The sequence below is a fragment of the Mastomys coucha genome, unplaced genomic scaffold, assembly GCF_008632895.1.
Source record: "Mastomys coucha isolate ucsf_1 unplaced genomic scaffold, UCSF_Mcou_1 pScaffold22, whole genome shotgun sequence".
Classification (NCBI taxonomy): domain Eukaryota; kingdom Metazoa; phylum Chordata; class Mammalia; order Rodentia; family Muridae; genus Mastomys; species Mastomys coucha.
The window spans coordinates 79,066,183-79,091,729 of NW_022196905.1; the positions used below are offsets into that span (position 1 = coordinate 79,066,183).

The window sequence follows — 25,547 nt, forward strand, 5'->3', positions numbered from 1 at the left end:
TATATATATATATATATATAGTCTCATTGTACAGCACATACTGACTGATTGACTGGGAATTTGGTATGTGTTCCAGGTTGGCTTTGTGAACCTTCTGAATCAGCCTCTCAGATTCTGAAACTACAGGCATAGGAAGGTATTTTAAACATAATCATACTTTATTAACTTTTAACCCACAATGTTGACAAGAAAGATAAAATTGTGGAAGGTGATTTTATTTGGGTTTGTCAAAGAAGTAAATGCTATTAATGAGCCAATAACAATAGCTAGGAATTTTGAATATTTTTCATTTTTGTTTCCTTATACATTGTTCAGTTGTGGTGTTATTGTTATGACTAGTCCTTAAACCTTTTAAACAAAATTAAGTTATTTATGCTTACAAAGATGCAAAGACAAAAGATAGTGGGTGGACATAGCCGTGACACTAACCATTTTTGCGTACAGATGGAAATTAGTTCTGAGGTTTATGTTCTTGCCAGTCATGAAATAATTTTACTTTCCTTCAGATAAAATGCTGACTTTGATCTTTCAAAAGTGTTTTGTGGTAACTTTTTTTTAATATTATAAGCTTTTACTCTCCCTTCTTTCTCATCCCTTCCTTCCTCGCTCTTTTCCATTGTTCTAACCCACCTCTCTCTCCCACCCCACCCACTGCTCTGTCTCTCTCCATCTCTGTCTCTGTGTCTGTCTCTCTCTCTTTAGTTCTTTGTGGCAGTAGGGATTGAATCTGCATCCTAACACCTGCTGGGCAATTGCTCTTGTACTGACAGCAAACACCCTCAGCACTCTTTACTTCTTAAGCTTTGAGGCAGGCTATCTGCTTGACCAGGCTGACCTTGATGTCACTCTGTAATCCAGAAGGTCCTTGAACTTGTCACTTTCTTGCTTTGGTCTTCTAAATAGCTGGGATACTAGCTAGCTCCACTGAGTTAACTATCAGAAGCTTCTTAGGTGTGGCTCATTAATATATTGATTGTGAGAATGGCAAGCAAGCTCATAACCTGGTATTATTTGTTCATATATATATATGTTCATATATACATATATATATACATTTGTTCATGTATATATGTATATATATATGTATATATATGTGTGTGTATGTATATATATATATATATATATATATATATATATATATCTTCTTTGTGTTTCACCTGCATTTGCCTACCAGTGTGGTGCCAATTAAAATTTATTATTTAGAAATGTGCAATGCAAGCTTTCTGTTCTGAGCACACTATACTTTTACGTCACTAAAATATTATATTTACCATTTAATATCATCAAAATATCAAATTTCAAGCAGCAGAGTGCACTTATACAAGATAAATGTGATCTGGTTACTAACCTTCGACAACAAAATGAGTGACGATGCCAATTGTGATTCCTGTGATCGCGACAATTGCCAATGTGAACAGAGCTAGTCGTATAGGGTCCCAAAATTGTTGTTGTCTTCTGTGGTATTCGATTCGTGGGTATTCATCTTCTGCAAATTCGACTGGTCTGTGATAACAGAACAAAAGATAACAATTCAGTGAACTTGCTCATGTGTGTTTCTCATGTTTGTTCCTTTGTCAAATAATTTGTCTTCCTAAGAACACTGGGTTACTTGACCCTCAACAAAAGCACTGAGTAGTATACTCCTCTTCCAAACCCCAAACCACAAGCACAGTCCACATTTTAGTTAAGTTTTATTGATGTGATAGTTTCTTGGCACTGATTTTTGTGTGGCATACTAGCAACATAAAAGTATTCTAGTGAAATATAAAGACTAAACTTAAAAACTGATACTTCGTAAATAATATTTTACATCACTTAAACAAGGGAGATTTTAAGCACAAGTTTGCATAGTCCCATAAGTTGTAATCAGTTAACAACAAAAGACTTCAATAAGACTTAAAAAAAATCTTAAGAAATTCTTAGTGGCTTGTTTTTAAAGTAATCAACCATACAGGCTGGAGAGAAAGCTCCAACATTTAACAGCATTTGCTGCTCTTGCAGAAGGCCTAGATTTGATTTCCAGCACCCACCATGGTGACTCACAACTAACTCTAACTCTAATTCCACAGTACCAAATGTCCTTCTCTGGCCTCTGTAAGTTCTGCATGCATATGGTACACAGATATACGTGTAAGCAAAAACAGTCACACGCATAAATAAACTAATAAAATAAATAGAAAACAATTTTATAAAGTAACAGCATCACTTATAAGACCCGAGCGGGATCTTTGTCTCACAGCTTCAGAGTTGTACTTGGCAGCACTCGGTACTCAGGGCCCCTGTGACCGGTCCCACTGACTTGTCCCAGACTCCTTGTTGTACTACATTTTCTAGGAACAGCACATCATTTGGACCATCTTTTATTCAACACAGATGTTATTTACTTAATTTCTGAGTCCTCAAATAGCAGTTGGCGCTATGATTTTTGTATTTTTTATGAAAATATGTCATTTTATTTAGCAGATATGAATTGAAAATGTTCACTAATATAAAGCAAACCTTTTATTTTTATTGGATACTTTATTTATTTACATTTCAAAGGTTATCCCCTTTCCCGATCCCCCCCTCCAAAACTCCCTATCCCATTCCCCCTCCTCCTACTTCTATGAGGGTATGCCCCTACCCACCCACCCACTCCTGCCTCCCCACCCTTGCATTCCCTTACACTGGAGCATCAAGTCTTCATGAGACCAAGGTCCTCTCCTCCCATTGATGGCCAACAAGGCCATCCTCTGCTACATATATGGCTGGAGCCATGAGTCACTCCATGTGTACTCCTTGGTTGGGGGTTTAGTCCCTGAGAGCTCTGGTTGGTTGATATTGTTGTTCTTCCTAGGAGTTTGCAAACCCCTTCAGCTCCTCTAATAATGTCATAGGTAATAACTTAAGAATTGCTTTATGGGATCCATTCCATACACAGTCACCAAACCCAGACACTATGTGGATGCCAAGAAGTGCTTGCTGACAGGAGCCTGATATAGCTGTCTCCTGAAGGGTTCCACCAGAGCCTGACAAATACAGAGGCAGATACTGGTAGCTAACCATTGAACTGATCATGAGGTTCCCAATAGAGGAGTTAGAGAAAGGACTAAAGGAGCTTCACAAACCGTTGTATTTACCTTAATGTTTTGAGATGTACTATGCCTTGCGGAAGCTTGTACTTTAGTAGAAGAGACAGACATGGAAACAAGTTGCTGTAGCATAATTTGAAAAGTTTATATAAAAAGCAATTAACCCTTGGAGGGAGATGACAGGAGATTTTTATTATGAAGTCTACATTATTTTTGTGTGTTTTTTCACTCTTTATTGAGGCAGGCACTCACTACATAGCCTGACTGACTTGGAACTTGCTACTTAGGCAAGGCTGCCTTCAACCCACAGATTTTTCCAATCTATAAGTTGATACCTGACAGTGCCTTGAGAGTTCTGTGATTAAAAAGGTATGCTGCTGTGCCCAGCTTAGGCTACATTATTAAAATTTTGAGGAATGAATGTTTACTAATATGGAAATTTGAATATGTTGACCTTGGGAGTGACACTGTTAGGAAGTGTGGTCTTATTGGAGTGGGTGTGGCCTTGTTGGAGGAAGTGTGTCACTGTGGGGCTTAGAGACCCTCCTCCTAGCTGCCTGGAAAGTAAGTCTTCTCCTGTCTGCCTTCAGAACAAGATGTAGAACTCTCAGCTCCTCCAGCACCATGCCTTCCTGCCTGCTTGCTGTCATGCTTCCTGCCATGATGATAATAGACCGAACCTCAGAACTGGCAAGCCAGCCCCAGTTAATCATAACCTGTTATCTTTTTTAGGAGTTGCCTTAGTCATGGTGTCTCATTTTTACAGCAATGGAAACTGTAAGACAGCTAGATATAGAAAAAGAAAGAAAGAGAGAAAGGAAAAAAGAAAGAAGAAAGAAAGAAAGAAAGAAAGGAAGGAAGGAAGAAAGAAAAAAGAGAGAAAGAAAGAGTGAAAAAGAAAAGAAAGAGAAAAAATGTGAAAAAGAAACTAAAAGAGTGAGTTGTGAGAAACCACTCTCTATTAATATTAGTATCATAATTAAAAATATAGATAAAATTGAACTTTTGCACTAAAGAACATATGTACTACAAAGTATATGGAGGCAGGAAGCCTTTTCCAATACTACAGTACTAAAGGAGGACACAGTAGATAAGGTTGCTGTAAACCCATGAATATTTATTTATAATCCTTAAGAAGAGGTGGAAATTTCCCATCAGGAGCTGGGCAACCAGAATTTTAATCAGGTTATGAATAAAGGATAAACCTCACAGGTATGAGTAGGAATGGGGATTAGGCAAGGTATGGTATGTCAGGAGAGAGGTTACGTTGAAGATCCAAGAGCAAGATGTCATATGCCAGGATTGAGGTTGCAGCGTGGGATGGAAAGAAAAACATAAATCCAGCTCTAATCCTTGAGCCTCACTGAGTGATGGATTGGGTGTGCAACAAAGAAGTGATTGGCAGGTCACATGTGTGAATGTCTAGATAAATTCTTGTCCTTCTAGGAAAGAGGAGGACAATGAAAGGAAAAGAAAATGCTTCCAATTAGGTATCAATGAAGCTACTACAAGGCTAAGACAGCCAGAAACAATGCACACCTTTATTTTTCTTGTGTCACCAATGCCTCTTTATATGATTCCAATGGAAGCAACTCTTATGGTTGAAGCTGGGCCACCTAGACGAAAAAGTCCCACATTCCCATGAACATTGCGTTCCTTCTCACCCACACTAAACTTATTTCCAAAGTCTGTGACAGTAAGTATTCTTGCTTATTTATTTTGTGATTACCTAGGATTGTCATTCATTTGTATTCTTAGTCCCTCTCTTTCCATGCTGTCTTGATTTCATTCCTACAGGCTGATCCATTTAAAAAAATCATGAATGAGAATCAAGTTTTACCAAATCCAGTGTGATGATAGGTAAACATTACATCATAAGATGCACCATGATGAAAAGGAGTCTTCTTCTTCTTCTTCTTCTTCTTCTTCTTCTTCTTCTTCTTCTTCTTCTTCTTCTTCTTCTTCTTCTTCTTCTTCTTCTTCTTCTTCTTCTCCTCCTCCTCCTCCTCCTCCTCCTCCTCCTCCTTCTTCTTCTTCTTCTTCTTCTTCTTCTTCTTCTTCTCCTTCTTCTCCTTCTTCTTCTACTTCTTCTTCTACTTCTTCTATAACAGCCATATTTAATTTTGAAACAAGGTTCATCTAGCTTCAACTACTTATTTTCATTCTGTTAAGACTCAAATGATAATTTCTGTTCCATGAGACTTGAAGTTTTACCTCAGATGTCTGTGCTGAGAAGTACAACCTGCAGTAACAGCAGGCAGATACAATCCAATCAGTTAGGAATCCTGTTAGTTCTATGTTCATCATCTTATGGTTTTGATACAAATCTCTTCCTCAAGTGGTCCATGTGTCGAACACTTCTTCCCCAGATGGTGGTGATGAGAGATAAATGAACCATGAGGATGCTAAGTTTTCAGTGGGATAAAGTTTTAATGACTTCTCATTGAACAATCCATTAGGGAATGGGGCTGGTCAGAGGAAGTAAATTACTGGGGTTGGGGAAGGTATTTACTTGAAGGGTGTAGCCTGTCCCTGGCCATTTTCTGTCTGGTTCCTGTAACCCATGAGGCTAAAAGAAAAAAAATTATGTTTTGCCATGCCATTCAGCCAAAATCCTCATGATCACCACATTCTGTTCAAGAGAGCAAGTCCACTATGGATAGACACTTCTGAAACTATGAATCAATGGAAACCTTTCTTCCTGTGAGTTGTTTATTCCAGGTGTTTTATCATATCAACAAAAAACCTAGAATATTCCAAGTAAGGGAAAGGTTCAGAAAAATCCAGCAAAGTATTCAGAAGACTATACATGGTGTTTGGTAAGATGCTGTAAAATATTTAAGGTAGCCATAATAGAAAAACTTATTCAAAACATTCATAAGTATGCCATATACTTTGTTAATCTGTCTACCTTGCTTTATTTTTAATTGGTTGTTTGCTGTCTTGTTCCAAGGTCTCGTTGCATTGTCTAGACTGTCCTAGAACTCACTAGATAGCCTCAAACTTGTGCAAACTGTCCTGTTTTAGGCTCCTAAATTCTACTATTACAGACATGAGCTACCATTCCTGTCAACTGGGTGAGATATATCTACTGGTTTGTAGTCCTTGTAGGTATCAAGGACTAGGCTGTTTGATCTCAGGGCTCTTACTTTTTTTCAGGTCTTTCTGTGTTCTCTGTATTAATTCTCTGTCAGATGTGCAGCAAGCAAATGTTTTATTTCATGTGTTATGTACATTTTATGCCTAAGATTAGTTCAAACTTTGATAAAGATCACTTTATTTTCATGTTATTTAAATCTCTAGGGTCTTTAAATATTCCTATTAGTTCTCTAGACTTGAGCATGAAATTCACACATATGAGTTTGATGCACATAGAATCACCTTATGATTTTTATAGTACCCTGTGTTACCCATGCTTTAAGGAAAAGAATTAAGTATGCTTGTTCCCTAGCTTTCGTAGGAGACATATTGTTTGGTTTTCTTTATTTCCTTTATGTTAAAATTAAATGGAGACAAAAAACTAGGAAGCATATAAATTGATAGAGAAGGAAGCACTCCACTATTTGAACCATACATGGAAAAGAGTATCTTCCCAATTGGCCTTTTTATTATTTACTTTTAAAAATATTTTACATTTTAATTAAAATCTTAATCAAATAGAATTACGTCACTTTCACCATAATGTTTCCTCCTTCCAGCTTTTCGAAGCTGTCTTCCCTCCAACCTTTCTTATGCTCTCAAATTGATAACCTCTTTTAATTTGATTATCATTATGCATATATATATGTATATACACAAATATATAAAACTTTACAGAATAAGATCAAACAAAAGACTGAGTTCATTTCTTCTTTGTTGTGATCATTTCCCTAGTTAACTTTAGACATTTTTTCAATGTTGTGTTCTGTTTATAATTTCATCTTTTAATGCAATTCTTCAGATGACCTGAGAGGTATAGGAAAGACTACTACCGTATTTTGTTTAATGTAATTTATATGTTGGTATAATGATTTTCAGAGTTGACCATTCAAGTTATTTTTACTTTAAGCTTATGTAATTACTTGTTTTGGATTTACCAAATAAAGAACACACATCAGAGATAAACATCTGTTCCTTTTTACTGCCTCAGTTCTCATTCTAGTTTGGCTGACTCTATTGCTCAATCTCTCTACAAATATAAAATAAAATCTTGATTGTGATGAAGGAATAAGTATAGAACACAAAACTAAAAAAAAAAAGGCTTCTTAGTTTATAAACATAGAGGAGTTTTATTCTGGCTTTATCTGTTCACACTTTAATTTGGCAAGTAAGAAGGCAGCTTTATGACTCTTAAGTGTGGTTTAAGACATCTACTATGTTCTCCTTTTTTGGAGCTGTTAAATTAATAGGGAATTTTATCTTTTTTTAATTAGATATTTTCTTTATTTACATTTCAAATTTTATCCCCTTTCCTCATTCCCCTCCAAAAACCCCTCTATCCCATCCTTTCCCTCCCCCTGCTCACTAACCAACCCACTCCCACTTCCCTGTCCTGGCATTCCCCTAGAGTGGGGCATCAAGCCTTCACAAGATCAAGGGCCTCTCCTCTCAATGATGTCCCACAAGGTCATTCTCTGCTACATATGTGGCTGAAGCCTTGAGTCCTTCCTTGTGTACTCTTTGGTTGGTGGTTTGGTCCCTGGGAGCTCTAGGGGTACTGGTTGGTTCATATTGTTGTTCCTCCTATGGGACTGCAAACCCTTCAGCTCCTTGGATCCTATCTCTAGATTCTCTCTCCCTCAGTCCAATAGATGGCTGTGAGCATCCATTTCTGTATTTGTCAGGCACTGGCAGACCCTCTCTGGAGACAGTTATATCAGACTCCTGTCAGCAAACACTTGTTGGCATCCACAATAGTGTCTGGGTTTGGTAACTGTATATGGGATGGATCCTCAGGTGGGACAGTCCAGTGACCTTTCCTTCAGTTTCTGCTCCAAACTTTGTCTCTGTATCTCCTCCCATGGATATTTTGTTCCCCCTTCTAAGAAGGACCGTAGTGTCCAAACTGTGGTACTATGGTCTTCTTTCTTCTTGAGTTTCATGTGGTCTATGAATTGTATCTGAGGTATTCTGAACTTCTGGGCTAATATCCATTTATCAATGAGGACATACCATGTGTGTTATTTTGTGATTGGGTTACCTCACTCATGATGATATTTTCTAGTTTCATCTGTTTGCCTACGAACTGTATGAATTCATCATTTTTAATAGCTGAATAGTACTCATTTGTGTAAATGTACCACATTTTCTGTATCCATTCCTATTGAGGGACATCTGGGTTCTTTCCAGCTTCTGGCTATTATAAATAAGGCTTCTAAGAACATAGTGGAGCATGTGCCCTTATTACTTGTTGGAGCATCTTCTGAGTATATGCCCAGGAGTGGTATAGCTGGGTCCTCAGGTAGTACTATGTCCAATTTTCTGAGGACCTGCCTAACTGATTTCCAGAGTGGTTGTACCAGCTTGCATTTCCACCAGCAATGAAGGAGTGTTCCTTTTTTTCCACAACCTCTCCAGCACCTGCGGCCACCTGAGTTTTTGATCTTAGCCATTCTAACTCATATGAGGTGGATTCTCAGGGTTGTTTTGATTTGCATTTCCCTGATGACTAAGGATGTTGAATATTTCTTTAGGTGCTTCTCAACTATCCGGTATTCCACAATTGAGAATTCTTTGTTTAGCTCTATACCCCATTTTCAGTAGGGTTATTTGGTTCTCTGGAGTCTAACTTCTTGAGTTCTTTGTATATATTGGATATTAGCCCTCTATTGGATGCAGGATTGGTAAAGATATTCCTCCAATTTGTTGGTTGCTGTTTTGTCCTATTGACAGTGTCCTTTGCCTTACAGAAGCTTTGCAATTTTATGTGGTCTCATTTGTCAATTCTTGATCATAGAGCAAAAGTCTCTGAAGAAAGAAATAGAAGATCTCAGAAGATGGAAAGATGTCCCATGCTCATGGGTCAGCAGGATTAATATAGAAAAATGACCATCTTGTTGAAAGCAATCTACAGATTCAATGCAATCCCCATCAAAATTCGAAATCAATTCTTCATAGAGTTAGAAAGAGCAATTTCCAAATTCATCTGGAATAACAAAAACCCAGGAGAGTGAAAACTATTCTCAACAATAAAAGAACTTCTGGAGTAATCACCATCCCTGACCTCAAGCTGTACTACAGTGCAATCATGATAAGAACTGCATGGTATTGGTACAATGACAGGCAGGTAGATAACTGGAATAGAACTGAAGACCCAGCAATGAACCCACACACCTATGGTCACTTGATCTTTGACAAAGGAGCTAAAATCATCCAGTGGAAAAAAAGACAGCATTTTCAACAAATGGTGCTGGCTCAACTGGTGGTTAGCATGTAGAAGAATGCAAATTGATACATTCTTATCTCCTTGTACAAAGCTCAGGTCCAAATGAATCAAGGATCTGTAAAACTATATATACTGAAACTAATAGGAAAGAAAGTGGGGAAGAGCCTTGAGCACATGGGCACAGGGGAAATTTTTCTGTACTATGTTCTAACGTCCTTGTCATTACTAATTCTATTAAATAAAACACAGATATAACCCCTTGGGAATATGCATAGAAATAAAACATGAACAGCTGTTGTAGTAAAATACATAGAGAAACTGTTCAAAAGAGCAGAAAACTTAACACTAGAAATTCAGCCTTCAAGTCTTCATTTCAACATGGATTGGTTCTGTTCTCTCTATACCTCAGAGAGATTCTCTGAGAATCCCATATCTACATAATTGGGGTTGTTTTACATCATTTACTCTCAAGGTTGTTGTGAGCATTGAATCACTTAATAATTTCATAATTAATTTTCTTTCATGTTATTTGAGCATTTCATACATGCACACAATGAGTTTTAACCAAATCTGTCCCCCATTCTTTCTTCCATTTTCTCCCCCATCTTCCCCACCACTGTTCTCTTCTTCACAATTTCATCTGCTCTGCATGTTAATCCCATTGAGTCTACTTAGTGTTGTCTGCATTTGTTTGGGTTTGGGACCATGTACTGGAACTTGGGAAGCTTTTCAGGGACCATGTTCCTAAAGAAAATGTACTCACCACTTCTCACCAGTTGTCAATAACTCCTCAAATAGTGGTGGACTTCCTAACCACCCCTACCATGCTAAGATTTCACATAGATCTTGCACATACTGCCACACCTGCTGGGTTCAAATGTACAACTATGCTGTCACATCCAGAAAATATTGTTTTGTTGTAGTAATCCACCAGCACTGGGTCTCAATATACTTCTATCCCCTCTTCCACAGTGATCCCTGATCCTAGAGCGCAGAGGTTGAGATGTAGATGTTCTGTTTAGGGATGGTCACTTGTTGGGTAGTTTCTTGCTCTTTGTGCTTTTAGAAGTTGGAGTTATGTATATTTGCCACCAAAAAGAAGTTTCTCTAATGATGGATGAGAGATGCACTTGTCTATACATATATGATCAGTCACTAGAAGGCAGTTTAGTGTATGCCCATTTAGCAGGAAAATAGTAGTACAAACTCCCCCAAGGGCCTATGACTTTTTTAGCTGTGGATTTTTGTCCTTTATAACTGCCGAGCATGTATTCAAACTTGTGGATCATGCCTTAAATGCATCAGAAACTGTTTGGTTACTCTCATACATTTGTACAACTGTTGCTCCAATCGGCCAATCTTTCCAGGCCAATCACTAACATAACTCACAGGGTTCACAGCTGGATAAGATCAATTTTTACTTTTCTTCTTCCAGCATTATGGAAACCAGCCAGTAAAGATGAGGCTTCCAAGTCAGCACCAGATTTATTTCTCTGTGTTCTATGACTTAAGTATGTGATATCTTTATCAATGGGATCTTACTATCAAGTTCTAGAAAGTAACCAAGAGCAATGGCAATAGACTGTAGTATTTGAGCACATATAGTACCCTATTGATCAACAACTGCAAAAGAGGTAGCCAATTTCTGACAGCCTTTTTCTACCTGATAACCTATTGTGTCTAAGAGAAACATTGGCCTACTCTTACAGGGTACCTTCATTAAACTCTATTCAGCACATTTTTGTATGTCTACAGTAGCAGGTTCACATATGACTTTTTCAAAGGACTTTAGTATTAGCTCTCCTTCCATATTCTCCTTCCTTTACCCTACCCTCCTACTCCAACCTCACTTAATCCTTCTTCTTCAATCTTTCCCTATCCCCATTTATACTACCTGACTTCTATCTCTCCTTCCTTGAAAGATATTTTAAAACAGTTGTATGAACAAGACATGACAGTGACCAGAGCTTCCCTCTGAAAAATAGCAGTATGTCACACCATGTAGTCTAGTCCTGACATAAATATGACTGCCTTTTATATGAATGAATAACAGTAAACAAAAGAAAGAAAGAATATGTTTTAGATCCAGGAGAAATTTCTTACATGCAGAACCTAAGTAATGTTAAGAATTATTCTTTAGACTCAAACAATAATTTTAAAGCTAATTGCTAAACATATAGATAAATTGACAAAGAAAATTCATATGTATTCATATATATGTACTCATATATATGTATATGAATTTATGCAAGGAACAAGAAATAAATTCAAGGTTTAAGAAAAACTGAAAGATTACCTTAATGGTTGCAACAGCCTGACTTCGTTCAGCTGATGGCAGTGCAATGTCTTTGGGAGAGCTCTTTCGTTGGTGAGGTTGTCAGCAGTACTGCAAAGAAACAGTAAGTACAAAAGAGAGGAGCTAAGAGAGAGCATCATCGTGGATTAAAAAAAGTGGTGCCCAATGCTGAACTAAAAGAAGTAAAGAACTAAAGCAACAAAAAACAAAAAAAACCTTTTTCTAGGAAAGTGTTTGAAAGAGAGTTCTTCTGTGGGGCACGGAACGTCATGGAGACAGCCAGCAACACAGAGACACAGCATTCTGAAGCAACCCTGTGGCCTGCCATCTGGCCACACCATTAGCTCAGAGCCAAGATGAATGGATTGTTGCAGGGCAGAAGAAAATGGAAAATAGTGGCTCCCTTATCCTACATCCCTACAGGAGACTCTCAGAGTTCTCATGAGCCTTGAGCCCAGTTTAGGAAATTGCTCAAGGGCTACACAATACACTTCTCCAGAAAACACACCATGTCCTGTCCTCCAATTCTATGGGACCCAAAGTACTACACAGAGTGGCACCATGTTGAGAATGTAGTTACTAATAGAATATAAACTTCCCAAGAGACAAATAGTAACTGTACCCCCACAAGTATGAGTCTCCACACTCCTTCCTTCACACACACACAAGGTAGAAAGCTCAACCTCAACTTGACCCAGGAGTAAAGCCTTGATGTAGATCTCCAACCATGCACAGTCATGTTGAGTCAAAACAATGATTAGTTAAGCACAATAAGAGGAAGGTCCTCAGGATCAAGGAAACTGACACATCCACTTTACAATGAAGACCTGAGGATGAGCCAGCCCCTGAGCCACTGATCCCCTGCCCTAACCCTATGACTCCACAAACAGTGGTCTCACTATATCCAATAATGACTCCAAGAACTTGAAAACTTGTCCACTAGATAGTGCACACCTCCAGCAAAGTCACACCATTGCCTCCACCAAAAATCCCACTAAGTATATCATCAAGACAATTTTAAGCACATTAAATTTGATTTTATTTTTTAAAAAAAATCATATTGTGCTATATTCTAGGACTCACCAGAACTAAGCCAAAGGACCTTATCCAGAAAATACCCATATCATTGAAAAAAAAATGTCTTTGACATTGAAAGTCCTCCACAAATTTAAAATAAGTGGCGAACTTCACAGATACCAACATACAGCTTTCAAAGAAACACAGCAGTATTCTAGTAATAGTCTCCAACGTTAAACAAATTTATAAAGTGCTGAAAAGAGATTTCAAAACAATAATTTGAAGGAAACACAGCAAGAACAGGAGCCTACCGATGAACAATTCAATAATAACAGTGAAATAATTATCTGAATGAGTTCAATATATGTATGTATATTTTGATATATAAAATAATATACCAATACATTATATATAAAAATCAAACTAAAAACATACCATAAAAACAGAAAATTCCATAGATAAAATAAAATACAACTGACAATGCCAACAAACTATTCAACAGACTAGATGAAGTTAAAGAGTTTCTGGATTGAATATAGGTCTTTTGCAATAAATAATGAGATGAGGAAGCAGAGTAGGGCCTGGTTGTTCTCTGCAACATATAAAATGATGCAGCATTTAGGTTAAAGTAATGCTGGTATTTTCACAGTGAGATAAAAATATTGTGTTAAGATTATACATTTGAAAGACAAGAAACAGAAACTATAAGATTGCAAAGCATGCCCTCAGCTTTGTCAGAAAGCAAGTGAGGGGTAGTCTTGGTTGTGAGTGACTTCGGGGAGATGAAGAACTGATGAAATGATGGAGAGCTTAGGGAATGTCAAGTACACTGTTGTCATCAAAGTAAGCTTCTATCAGCTAGAAATACCTGGTTTAGAAGATAATAGAACAAAGAAAAACGGAAGACTATAAAATGAAGCTATATAGCACCTTGCTTTAATATTAGAGAACGGAATAGTGTTGCATGTGAGGGTGATTGTTATCCTATTATATTTTAGTTACACTGGAGAATAAAAGCATAAGATATTGCAAGAATTTAGTCATGTTAATTTCATAATTTTTCAGAAAAAAAATTTTTTTGGTTTTTTTGAGACAAGGTTTCTCTGTGTAGCCTTGGATGTCCTGGAACTCACTCTGTAGACCAGGCTGGCCTTGAACTCAGAAATCCGCCTGCCTCTGCCTCCCAAATGCTGGGATTAAAGGCTTGCACCACCACTGCCCGGGCAGAAAATTATTTTTAAATCTTTAGAATCACTTAGATCCAGTATTGGACCCTTGATAGGTGACTTCAAAATCATCGTGAGCATATCAGTGCATTCAGAAACAAGACCCCAATGCTGAAAAGCCAGAAAGGACAACCTCACCTCTTCCAGAAGCTCCATTTGCAAATATATTTAGTAACAAGTTATTTTGTATAAATATAAAGAACATTTGAGTAGTTTTCCCATATTCTTCAAAATCTGTCAAGCTCTTCAAAATATTCTACTTTCTGGATTAGTATTTGAGCTAACTAGAATTATCACATTTTTTTATAAGAAGGCTTATATGTCCTCTCAAAAAAGATTGAAAACTGCATATATTTAATATTCCATACAGGATTTAACAAAAAACTCAGTACCAGGCATGAAATTCCCTTTTGAGCTGTTGGTCAGGAGAGTACAAGAGACTCCCAAAGCAATATAAATGATGGCTGTTACCCTTATTTGTCTCCCAAAAGTTGAAAGTAAGTCCTTCTACTTGAAGATCTCATGTACTTTGGACACAGGACCCATAGGAATCCAGCTAAAACTGACCCAAACCTTTTTCCTGAGGAACTAGCTTCCAGAGAACCAGAAGGGACTACACAAGCTGCCAAGGGAGGAAAGCAGTTGATAATCTTACCCAACTGTGATGCCTATGAACTACAACAATGAAAAGTATGGGAAGATATCCCTAAAGATGAAATAGTGGTACTTATATATTGGTAGTAACTAACAGCTGCCTTATTGGACTTAAGACTTGCTCAACAGAAGGGAAAACATGCTGAGTATTATCTAACTATCTGATTACCCATGGGTACTGAGATCATGAATCTTATGGGAACATGTAGTACTGCCACTTTGTAGACTAATGTAATGCTGAATTTCATTCTAAATACTTATCCCTATACTCAAAGATAAATATAGCTCTTACCCTACATCAAAGAAGCTTCCTTATACAGAAGACAGAAACCACTATAGAAAGCCTCAGCTGGTCAAAATGCAGATAACAACTGACTTTACATTGCCAAACCCCAGCTGATCCATCTACAACACAACTCCTACATCTAAGGTTCAGGGAACACCAAGGAAGAAAGAGAGTAAAGATTGTAAGAACAGAGATCCAGGAAGTATGCTGCAATATTGTATCTCCTAGGCATAACAGGGAAGCCACACCTCTGAAATATCTATTAGTATGACTGCCTAAACAAAATCTAAACAATATCAACATCAACTGACAAGCCAGTGTGGATGGGGAAAATCTCACAAAGATCAAACGCTAGACCAAAAGATACAGGTAATTAATGATGGTAAGAGAGGGAGAATTATTTTTCCCTGGGGATGAACGACCTAATTATTCAATAACAAGTGCTCAGTGCTAAAAACATACATTCAAGTCATACTAAATGGACTCAGGTTGCTTTGAGTGCAGGTGTGTGTGTGTGTGTGTGTGTGTGTGTGTGTGTGTGTGTGTGTGTCTGAACAATAATTAGAGAATATAAGACAATGAATTTGAAGAGGAGTTGAGTGGGTTGGAGACATGAAAAACTGAAGGGAATAGAGGAAGAGCCAGGAATGTGAGAGGCAGAGGAAGTGCTGAATGAATGTGTCAGGAACAGATGAGGTCATGAGTGAACACATACTGTTGATCTGAGCACTTCCTCTGGTCCAAGTCTGAGTGTATTCAAATGCATATTGACAGTGTGTGTAAAGTGATCAAATACAGCTTCCTTCTCTGGCATGGCTGAAGCCTGAGATTGTGCCTCTGCCTCCTTGTTCAGCTGTGTACAATAGACCTTCTTTCCCAATTCAAATGTATGAAATAAATGGAGTGAGCTTCCAGGTTGCTATTATTGATGTATCCATCGTAGCCCAGGCAGATCCCAGCTTTTCTATACTTATGTTTGTGTGTCCTGTCCTTTCTTCATTGCCCTGTGGATCCAGTCAGGTTTTCAGGGACAAGCTAAGTAGGATGCAGCATGAAAAGTAATGTAGCTATATTTTAATTTTTAAAACAGTCAAAATGTAAAAATATGTATTGAGAAGAGAACATGTCAAATGAGATAAATTGCCTCATTCATTAAGCACATACGCATTAAACAGCTGCTGTGTTCCAGATACTGTTTTAGGTTCAAGGGATAGAGCAATAATACAATTCAGCGGGTCGTCCCTCATGGCTTTCAGTAGGAAGGAAAGACACAGTGGAAAATACGCAAGTTTATACTGCATTGTAAAATACTAGGGAAGAGAGCAGAACTAGCAGAGTGTTAGAAAGGTGGATGGTTTACACTGAACAGGAAGAACACTTTAAATGAACAAAGTGAAGAATAAGGCTCTGTAGATGTCTAAGGTTCATTCTTCAACCAACAAAGAACACTGAGTCTAAGGAAGTTAATGTTGGAGCAGTGATGCATTGCAGAAAACAGAACAGGTGAGGACAATGTATAGAGAGCATACAAGGGGGAAAGAAGATAATGAGGTCAAAAAAATGTATGAAACAGATTATAGTCTGTAGGCAGCAAGCCATAGTAAAGATTTCATGTAATTCTCCGTAAAAAAAAAAAAAAAAAAAGGAAAGCCATTCTGAAGTTTTGATCTCTGGGAAGTAATAATCCTATAAAAGGATCACCTTCTCAAGAATCCGACAGACCAGGGCAGCATGGATGAGAGCAAACAGCACACTGTCAAGAGAACCAGAGCAGCAACTCGGGTGAGAGATGGTGTTGCCATGGACTTAAACATCACCAGCAAGGACAAAGTGTGCTTGGATTCATTATATCTTTTAACAGTATCATTGATGGAATTTCCAGGAAAAGAGAAAGACTTAAAGAGACGCTAAGATTGAAAGGTTATCCAATCCCAAGTGGTCCAAAGCTGTAAACACATGTGAAGCTCAGCAACACTAAGAACACACACACATACACACAAACACACACACACATACACACACACAAAAACATATACGTATATGATTAACCACTTGGGAAATAAGTGGGGGATTGGAGAGGTGGCAGAGGAGACAGAAGAGAGAGATAGGGTAGAAATGATGTAACTACAGTACAAATATATCAATTTTTTTTAAAAAAACTTAAATTATAAAAAGGTCCCAACACACACGTAGCAGATGTGTAGCTCAGACTCCATGGCTACCTTGCTTGACATCAAATAAATAAATAAATAAATAAATAAATAAATAAATAAATAAATAAATGGTTTTATCCTAAACAGCAATGTGTGGTTTGTGGTAACCAGTGGCCTTAGTGAAATTCAACCCCCACCCCGCCCCGCTTAGATATTTCTTTATTTACATTTCAAATATTTTCTCCTTTCCAGGTCTTCCCTTCAGAAGCCCCCATGCCATCCCTACTTCCCCTGCCTCTATGTGGATGCTTCAGTGCTTTTTAGAAGGGTGAACAAAACACTCACAGGAACAAATATGGACACAAAGTGTGGAGGAAAGACTGAAGGAAAGTCCCTCCAGTGTCTGCCCCACCTGGGTAATCCATCTCATATACAGCCACCAAACCCAGACCTTATTGTGGATGCCGGGAAGTGCTTGCTGATAGAAGCCTGATATGGTTGTATCTTGTGAGGCTCTGCCAGAGTCTGACAAATACAGAGGAGGAAGCTTGCAGCCAACATTTGGGCCTTAGTAGAATTTAATTCTCAAATTAATGTTTATACAGAAAGTTCATCTAAAATATAGACAATAAACAGTTGTTTTGATATGGAGAGGGAAAATAGACTTCTAGTAGTATGAAATCTCACCATCAGGCAGACCTCTGAGACACAGCTGAGACTTCCATGTTAAATTGCAAATTAACACACAAACTCTTTAGCAAGATCCTATAGTTCCCGTGCAATGGAAAACTTGGAAGCTGATCTGTAACCTGGACCTGATCCACCTTTGTCAGTCTTTCCCCAGAATGCACACAGGAAACATCTTTGTTTTTTAGCTGTCATTTCCACAAAGTCATTTTACCTCCAGGGACCAGCTGGCAGGTGATGGTTATAGTTACGAGCTATTTATTCATTATCTTTCTCAATACTTCAGAAGAGATATGTATCAGTCAGCTTTCTGTCACCATGACAAAGGCTCAGTCAATGGGGGTAAAATAAAACCCGTAGTTTGGCTCAGACAATCAGAACTCTCAGGATATGGTTAGTTAAATCCATTACTTCTAAACAGTAGAAAGGCAACGCACCACCACGAGAATCGAAGGCGGAGGAAGCTACTTCCTTGGCTGCCAGGAGGTCGAAGAAGAGGAAGAGGAAGATCCCCGAGGGCGTGACATCAGTGATTTCATTTCCTCCCAATAAGTTAATCCCATTTAATTTCACCTCTCAAAGGTTCTGTGAACTCTCAAAAATGCCAAGGTGTGCACTTAGTAGACACTCTAGACTCAAACTGGTAACAAGGTAGGAAAAGATGACAATCAGACAAGTTAGTTTGGGGCAGTAAGACATGATTCCTCTGAGACTAGTTGCCAATACAAGTATACAGTATATTTATATTTAAAGGAATATATTTAAAGGAATATTTATACTTAAAGGAATATATTATATTTAAAGGAAGAAAATGAACTCCCTTCTCAGTTTTACAAAACAGCCCTATCAAATCAGAATTTTCAGTAAAACATAACCTACAGTTAATTCATTTCCATCATCAATGCAAAAATTAACTGTATCCTAGCATCACTGGGTATTGTTCCACCTCATCTTCAAATCCCTTCCTAATCTCCCAATCTCTTCTCGTTGTTTATTATTCTCACTAATGATCTTGGTGATGGCTTTTAGATTTTCATTCCAGCTTTTACAGGTGTCTCACTGGCTGTATTTTTTTAGAGACATATAAAATAGATTGACCTTTAGTTACATCCAATTTATTCAAAAAGTTATTTCCCACCTTCTGAGTTCCTTGCACTATTGTAGGCACAAATTATTCACTAATAAACAAACTAAAGTCTTTGTCAAATAAAATAAAATAATCTGTTTTTTTTTCTTTACACTTTCTTCTACTAGTCAATCAGAAAGTAATATTTCCCCTTAGGGACATATTGACAAAGCATTTTCCACATATCTTTCATAAGTTGATAAATGGAGATAAGAATTATAGAAGAGGTGATTTTCAATTAGAAAGCCACAGGTCTCTGAGACTGTTAAAACTTCTGTTCTTCATTTGGAATTGGGTTTGACTTTACTTTAAAATGAATCAAGTGACAGCCATGAACAGCTCACTTTTTATGAAAGTTTCAAAAGCATGAACTGGAAAAGAAACGGCACAGGAAAAATTCCATATCCACTTACATAAGGATGAAATCAGATAGCCGTCCTATGTCCTAAAACAAACAAAAAAGATCAATTCAAGACGAATCAAAGTCCTGATTAAAAAATCAGAAATCCTAGAACTGGAAAGGAAAACATAGAGAGAATAGTTTGGGACTTAGTAATCTTCTGCATAGAATCTCTAAAAGCATATGAGAAACAGGGAAGAACTAACAAACAGCATTGCATAGCATTCGAAGCTGTACAGACGAAGAAACAAGTGTGAAAAGATAGCCTGTGGAATAAGAGAAAGATGTCTGCCAACTGCACTTCAGACAAAGCATTTAGTATCTAGAATATATAAAGGAAAAGGCTTAAAAACTATAAATTATGATCAATAAATGGGTTGATGACATGAACAGAAAAGTCCCAAAAAAAGATAAATAAAAAGAAAGAAAAGGAAAGGAAGGAAGAAAAGAAAGAAAGAAAGATTGTATTAAAATGCTGAACATCTCCAGCCATCACAGTCAAAACAAAATTAAAATGATTTGGAGATGTTATTTCACATTAGCCAAGATTGCCCACCATCAAGAAAATTAAACCAACACATGCTGGGAATAATGTAATGAAAAGAATTTCCCTTAACTGTAGGTGGAAGTGTGAACTAGTGTGGCCACTCTAGAAATTTGTGTGGAAGCTTCTCAGAAGAGTAAAGTTAGTAACACAGTATGAGCCATGCACACTACTCCTGGGCATATAGTCAACGGGGAAAATATCCTACTACAGAGAAACTTGCACATTCCTGTTTATAGCTGTTCTTTTCACAGTATCAAGGAGCTAGGGTCAGCCTAAGCATCCATCAACAGATAAATGGATAATGAAAATATGGTGTGTGTATACAATGGAGTTTTGTTCGGCTATAAGGAAAAGTGAAATTATAAAATTTGCAGGTAAACGGAAAGAGTTGGAAAGCACTGCATAAACTAACTCAGCTCCTCTGGCATGGAATTAGCCTCTAGTTGTGACAGTGACCTTGTGGTTAAAAGAGAAAAGAAAAGAGGTTAGAGGAGGGTAGCAGGCAGATCATAGGTGAGATGGAAGGAGAAGTTCTGAGTACCAAAGGGAACCTGGAGAAGAAGGGGAGGGAGGCAGGAAGTAGAGGAGGAAATCAAGCAAAATATAGGATTGATATAAAGCCTGATTGGAAACCTATTCCTTTACAAACTAATTTTTTTTAAATTAACAAAATAATATCTCTCAAAACAGAACCAAAGATGTGTATCAAATAGATGTGCTTGTTGTTTTGACTCAGCATTACAAATGAAAGGAGAAAATTGTCAGACAATTTAAGAGCAGGTGAGAAGATACCTTGTGACATCTATTTAAATACACTTTAATCATCTGTGACAATGTTACATAAGTCTTTATAATCATTCTTACACGACTTTCTTATTAGGCTTATTTCTCTTTCTAAGTGTTATAAGGAAACAGCGCTGTTAATATGACCCTTGTAAACGGAATGATTCAGGTAAAAAAAAAAAAATCCCATCAGGACAAGGATTTAAATATGGAACTATCCTGAGCTCTAAAAAGATGTCAGTACCCAAATGTAAATTAAGGACAATATGCCTTCTATGTGCAGCATAAGTATTTACGCATTAATAAGGTGTGCTAACAACAGCAACCCTGAGGGGAAATTCCTCCGGTGTCTTACACATGTCCTAACATTTGTATTCAAGCTGGAGCACAGATAAGCTTTATAGATTCTGCTTGGGCACAATCCTCTCTACTTCTTGCCAAAAAAAAAAAAAAAAAAAAAAAAAAAAAAAATCCTTCGTCTCTGGGCATGCCTATGAGTAAGTCAATCTCTTCATTAGTATCTCTTTTGCCTGAGTTAACTGAGGTTAATGATCCTCCTTAACACATATGTGTACATACACGTTATGATACAGATGGAGATTGCCAAGTTACTGTAGCAGATAAAATATGCAATATTCATTTCAAAGGCAATTTTGAATACTCAAAAGAAGAAGTGAACCTCAACAAAATCCATAGGAGCTTCTTTCCTAGGGCAATACACCATTGCAGTTTATTAAATCATGCTGGATTTTCATGAAAGATCAACTTAAAAAAGAAAAGAAAAAAGAAAAAAAAAACAGGTTCTGCTAATCTTGCGGGGCTTTCCTTTGGATAATTAAAGGGTTTTTCCTTTTTCTCTTTTTCTTTTTTTATACTTAACTTGTTCTACATTCCATATCTCCTACCTGTCCCCCTGTATCCATGAGGATGTCCCCACCTGCCATCCCCCACCCCATCAGGCTTCCAGTCTGGTTAGGTGCATCTTCTCTGACTCAGCCCAGACCAGGCAGTCATCTGCTGTATATGTGTTGGGGGCCTCATACCAGCTAGTGTATGCTGCCTGTTTAGTGGTCCAGTGTTTGAGAGATCTCGGGGGTCCAGGTTACTTGAGGCTGCTGGTCTTCCTACAGGGTTGCCCTCTTCCTCAGCTTCTTCCAGCTTTTCCCTAATTCAACTACAGGGGTCAACCATTTCTGTCAATCCTTTGGGTGCAAATACCTGCATCTGACTCTTTCAGCTGCTTGTTGGGTCTTTGGGAGAGCAGCGATAATAGGTCTCTTTTTGTGAGCGCTCCATTGCCTCAGTAATAGTGTCAGGCCTTGGGGCCTCCCCTTGAACTGGATCCCATTTTGGGCCCCATGCTCCTTCCTTCCCTTGTTGCCTCTCTTCTTTCTCGTGTAGTATTTAGTCTCAAATGCCAGTAAGCCAAATAACATCCTTAGTACCAAAATTGCACATAGAGGGACTATATGATTCTATGTGTGTTATTATGTGGTATTGCTCACTTAGATATACGATCACAGCATAAAATATTTTAGAATTCAAATTTCCTTGTCTTACTGCAGTAATTATTTATCAACTATTAAAATGCTTAGGTCTGGAGAGTTGCAATGCAAAACATTTCTCTTTTTCCCCTATTTTTCTGATACCTTTTGCTTTTGAGACAAAATCTCACTGTGTAGCTGGGGCTGACCTAGGACTTGTGTATACATGTATGAAATTGTCAAAGAACAAATTTAGCTAACAAAATCCCCCAAATCTCTCTCTCTCTCTCTCTCTCTCTCTCTCTCTCTCTCTCTCTCTCTCTCTCTCTCTCTCTCTCTCTCTCTCTCTCTCTCTCACACACACACACACACACACACACATATATGTATATATATATATATATATATACATATGTATTGGATCACTGATGGCTTCTCTAAAGACAAATAAAACAAGACATCCTGAAGATCATCTCACTGACAAAATACAGAAAAAGCAGAGGCAGGCCTGTGCCAAAGAAACAGCTCAGGAGTTTATAAATTGAAACGCTAATGTGCATGAAGCTAGCTGGGAAGGAATATGCAAAATAATTCCAAAAGAGTTTTGTGTGTGAGCATTTAGCCTAATCTTAATGTGTGAAATATCAAACATATACAGTTAATCAAAGACCAATAATGTGCATGTACTAAATTGTGTCAAATTTCTCCAAATATATTTTTTAAATCTAATAAATGTCAAACTGTTAGAAAAAAATCAGTACGAGAAAAGACACTAAACAAAGATGAGCAGAGATGAAGGCAGCAGTCTACGGGATGGGCACACAAGCACCTTACACATCACTGCTTTTATTCCTCCCCTATGCCTTTTATAGTCTGGTATGCTGTAGCCCAGGGCTGCTTGCTGCTTGATTTTTCATCTATGTATGGAATTAACTTGTGAATCGGAGTTTTACCTTCTGCTTTTTAAATATGTGAAAGGCCTTTGTGTAGCAAACACTTAGAACATCTTCCTGACCTGAAACAGTTCAGCTCTGAGTATGAATCCTAGTGACCTTGGGTCCACAGTACTTCAGGGGTCAAAGGGTTCATAGTACTTTGGAGAGGGGATGTAAACATTTCACCTGACTCCCACCTGAAGTACAACTCCTCATGGGAAAGTCCTACTGTTTCCTGGACCATGAGTAGTACAGCAAAATGTAAGAGCAGTGTTTGATTCTGGGGAGCTTTAGTAGTTCTATTATCATTTATTATTATTATTATTATTATTATTATTATTATTATTATTATTATTATTATTGTAGCTCTTAATTACCATGTGTCAGACATGGAGTTATTATCACATTATCTGGGAAATGCTAGCAACTATGGATCTCACATGCTAAAAAACGACCTAAGAATGCTAAATGACAGCCAAGTGCATATCAAATCCTCTGTCTCCTTCATATATGATATGTGTAAATGACTAGATATGTACCTCTGAGTGACCTCTTTTTTTATGTATGTGTGTGTGTGTGTTTCAATTTTATGAAATGCAATTGGTATATTACTAAAGTTTTAAAATAAAGTTCATAATTAGGTCCAAAATAATCATTCTGACCTAAGATCCAAGAAATAATTTATGAAAAACCAAATACTATTTATTGCCTATGACTTAGAATGGGAAATTATCTCCAGAGTCAAAATGATTAAAATTTCTATTTATAAAGGTTGTCATTCATACTGTCTCTCCAAATTACATTTTAACATATATCTTGGAATGTTGTCCATAAAACATTTTGTCCATGAATATTTTGTTTTCTGTTCAAAGGTTAGTTACATAAAGTGCTATTGGTAGCAGTGACCTTACACTTGAAAGAAATACTGGCTCTGCTCTATTTTCCTATGTTATAATAGACTCTAAACAGTTTCTGGCAAAATAAGTAAACACACACGCATGCAGACAGGCACATGCATACATGCATACACATATACATGCAAGCACATATACCCATTTGCACACCTTTAAAATGTAATTAGTTTATATGAACAGTGATGTTCTGCTGTATTTTGGAGTAAAAGATTGCATTTTACTGGTATTTTGCAATCTGTACAGAGGGAGGAGCTGTGGTTAAGATGTAAGTGCCCTACATAAAGGAGATCGGCAGTGTTCTCATTCACAACTCACATCATCTGCATATTCAATAAACAAAATTAACATGTCCCAGAATTTCTCTGCCACATTATTGAAAGGTCACGTGTGAGAGATAATGAGTAGGTTAGACAGCTACATGCAGAAGCCTCTAAGAGTTTGCCATTCCTGTAATTTCCCTTTAAAAATATGCCTTATTATTAAGTAATTAAAAAGTCAGGAAACTCAAACTATTTAATTTAAATAGTTTGAGTTAATTATTAAATTAAAAATTTAATAATTTTTAAATGAGTTTTGCAGTACTGAGTAGGCATTAAGAAGTTCACTGATGTAAGAAGTTCACTGAAACTTATTTGCCTAATTAAAAAGTTACCTAATCTATACAAGTTTTAGAGAATTATGCCATGTAATTCTGGAATAACAGTGAGATAGCTGAATTTTGGCTTCTGGGATTTTAAAGATCATTTACAAACTGTGTTTCTGCTTAAGGGTTAAAATCAGATTTTAATCCTGTGGTAATGTCTCAAATTCTTGTTATTGGTTGCATATGCAGATAGATCCTACTTGTATTTCCATAGATGAATCAATTGTCATTTGCTTCTGTATTCTTTTGAAAATCTATTAATTAACTTACTATGCTTGGCTATAAATAAAGCTACAGAAAAGTATAACAAAAGGCATTATTCATAGCTACAGGAATATTAATTAATACTAGCTTTAAGCATTCATTAAAAGTAACATGAGATTTTAAAACTAATTTCCCTGTATTTTCCCAATACAGTAAAAGGTTAAACATTACAAATGCAACATTAATTTTCTCAACATTACCACATGAATCAATGAAAATGCAATTCTAATGACTTGATTCCATTCTAATTAGTGTTTATGTCAATTATTCTAAAGTACAGGCAACACACATAACTCAAGCAGATAATCCAGTTCTCAGCACCAAGAACAATTTAATACATGCCTGGTTTAACGTACTAAATCACTTAGAAGACACTCATGATAATAGTACATGTTCTTACTAATTTAGCTAGGTAGACATTCCAGTGATTCCTGAATTCTTGAATCTGTTAAGAACTTCTTTTGTTATGTATCTGTGATGTAGGATGACGGTTAGGATGAGGGTTCCATTTGAACTGAGATGTATAAATACCTAGTGAGTTTGTTCATGTTAATAAGAGCTGACTTCTCCATGTCCCTGAAAGATAAGTTGCAACTCTGTGTTAATCGTCCAAATTTCCAACTAGTAGCGCTGTGAAAGGCAGAGGAAACAAATCCCCCACCACAAAAAGACCTTGACTCAGCAACCATAGTTTTGT

At 37.2% G+C, this 25,547-nt stretch overlaps 1 protein-coding gene across 4 annotated transcripts in view; it reads right to left on the bottom strand.

Annotated features, from left to right (window-relative positions):
* The window catches only part of LOC116071419 (transmembrane protease serine 11F), an 86,802-nt gene that overhangs the window by 34,122 nt on the left and 27,133 nt on the right, over positions 1-25,547 (bottom strand). For 2 of the 4 annotated variants that reach the window (XM_031342912.1, XM_031342913.1), the window contains exons 3-4: positions 11,732-11,821; positions 1,349-1,503 (exon numbers count right to left, since the gene is read on the bottom strand). The exons of 1 other annotated variant lie outside the window; for it this stretch is intronic. In XM_031342912.1, the coding sequence (XP_031198772.1) occupies positions 1,349-1,503; positions 11,732-11,821 (245 nt within the window). The remainder of the gene's footprint in view (positions 1-1,348; positions 1,504-11,731; positions 11,822-25,547) is intronic. One more of the 4 variants, XM_031342914.1, reaches the window with a different exon arrangement.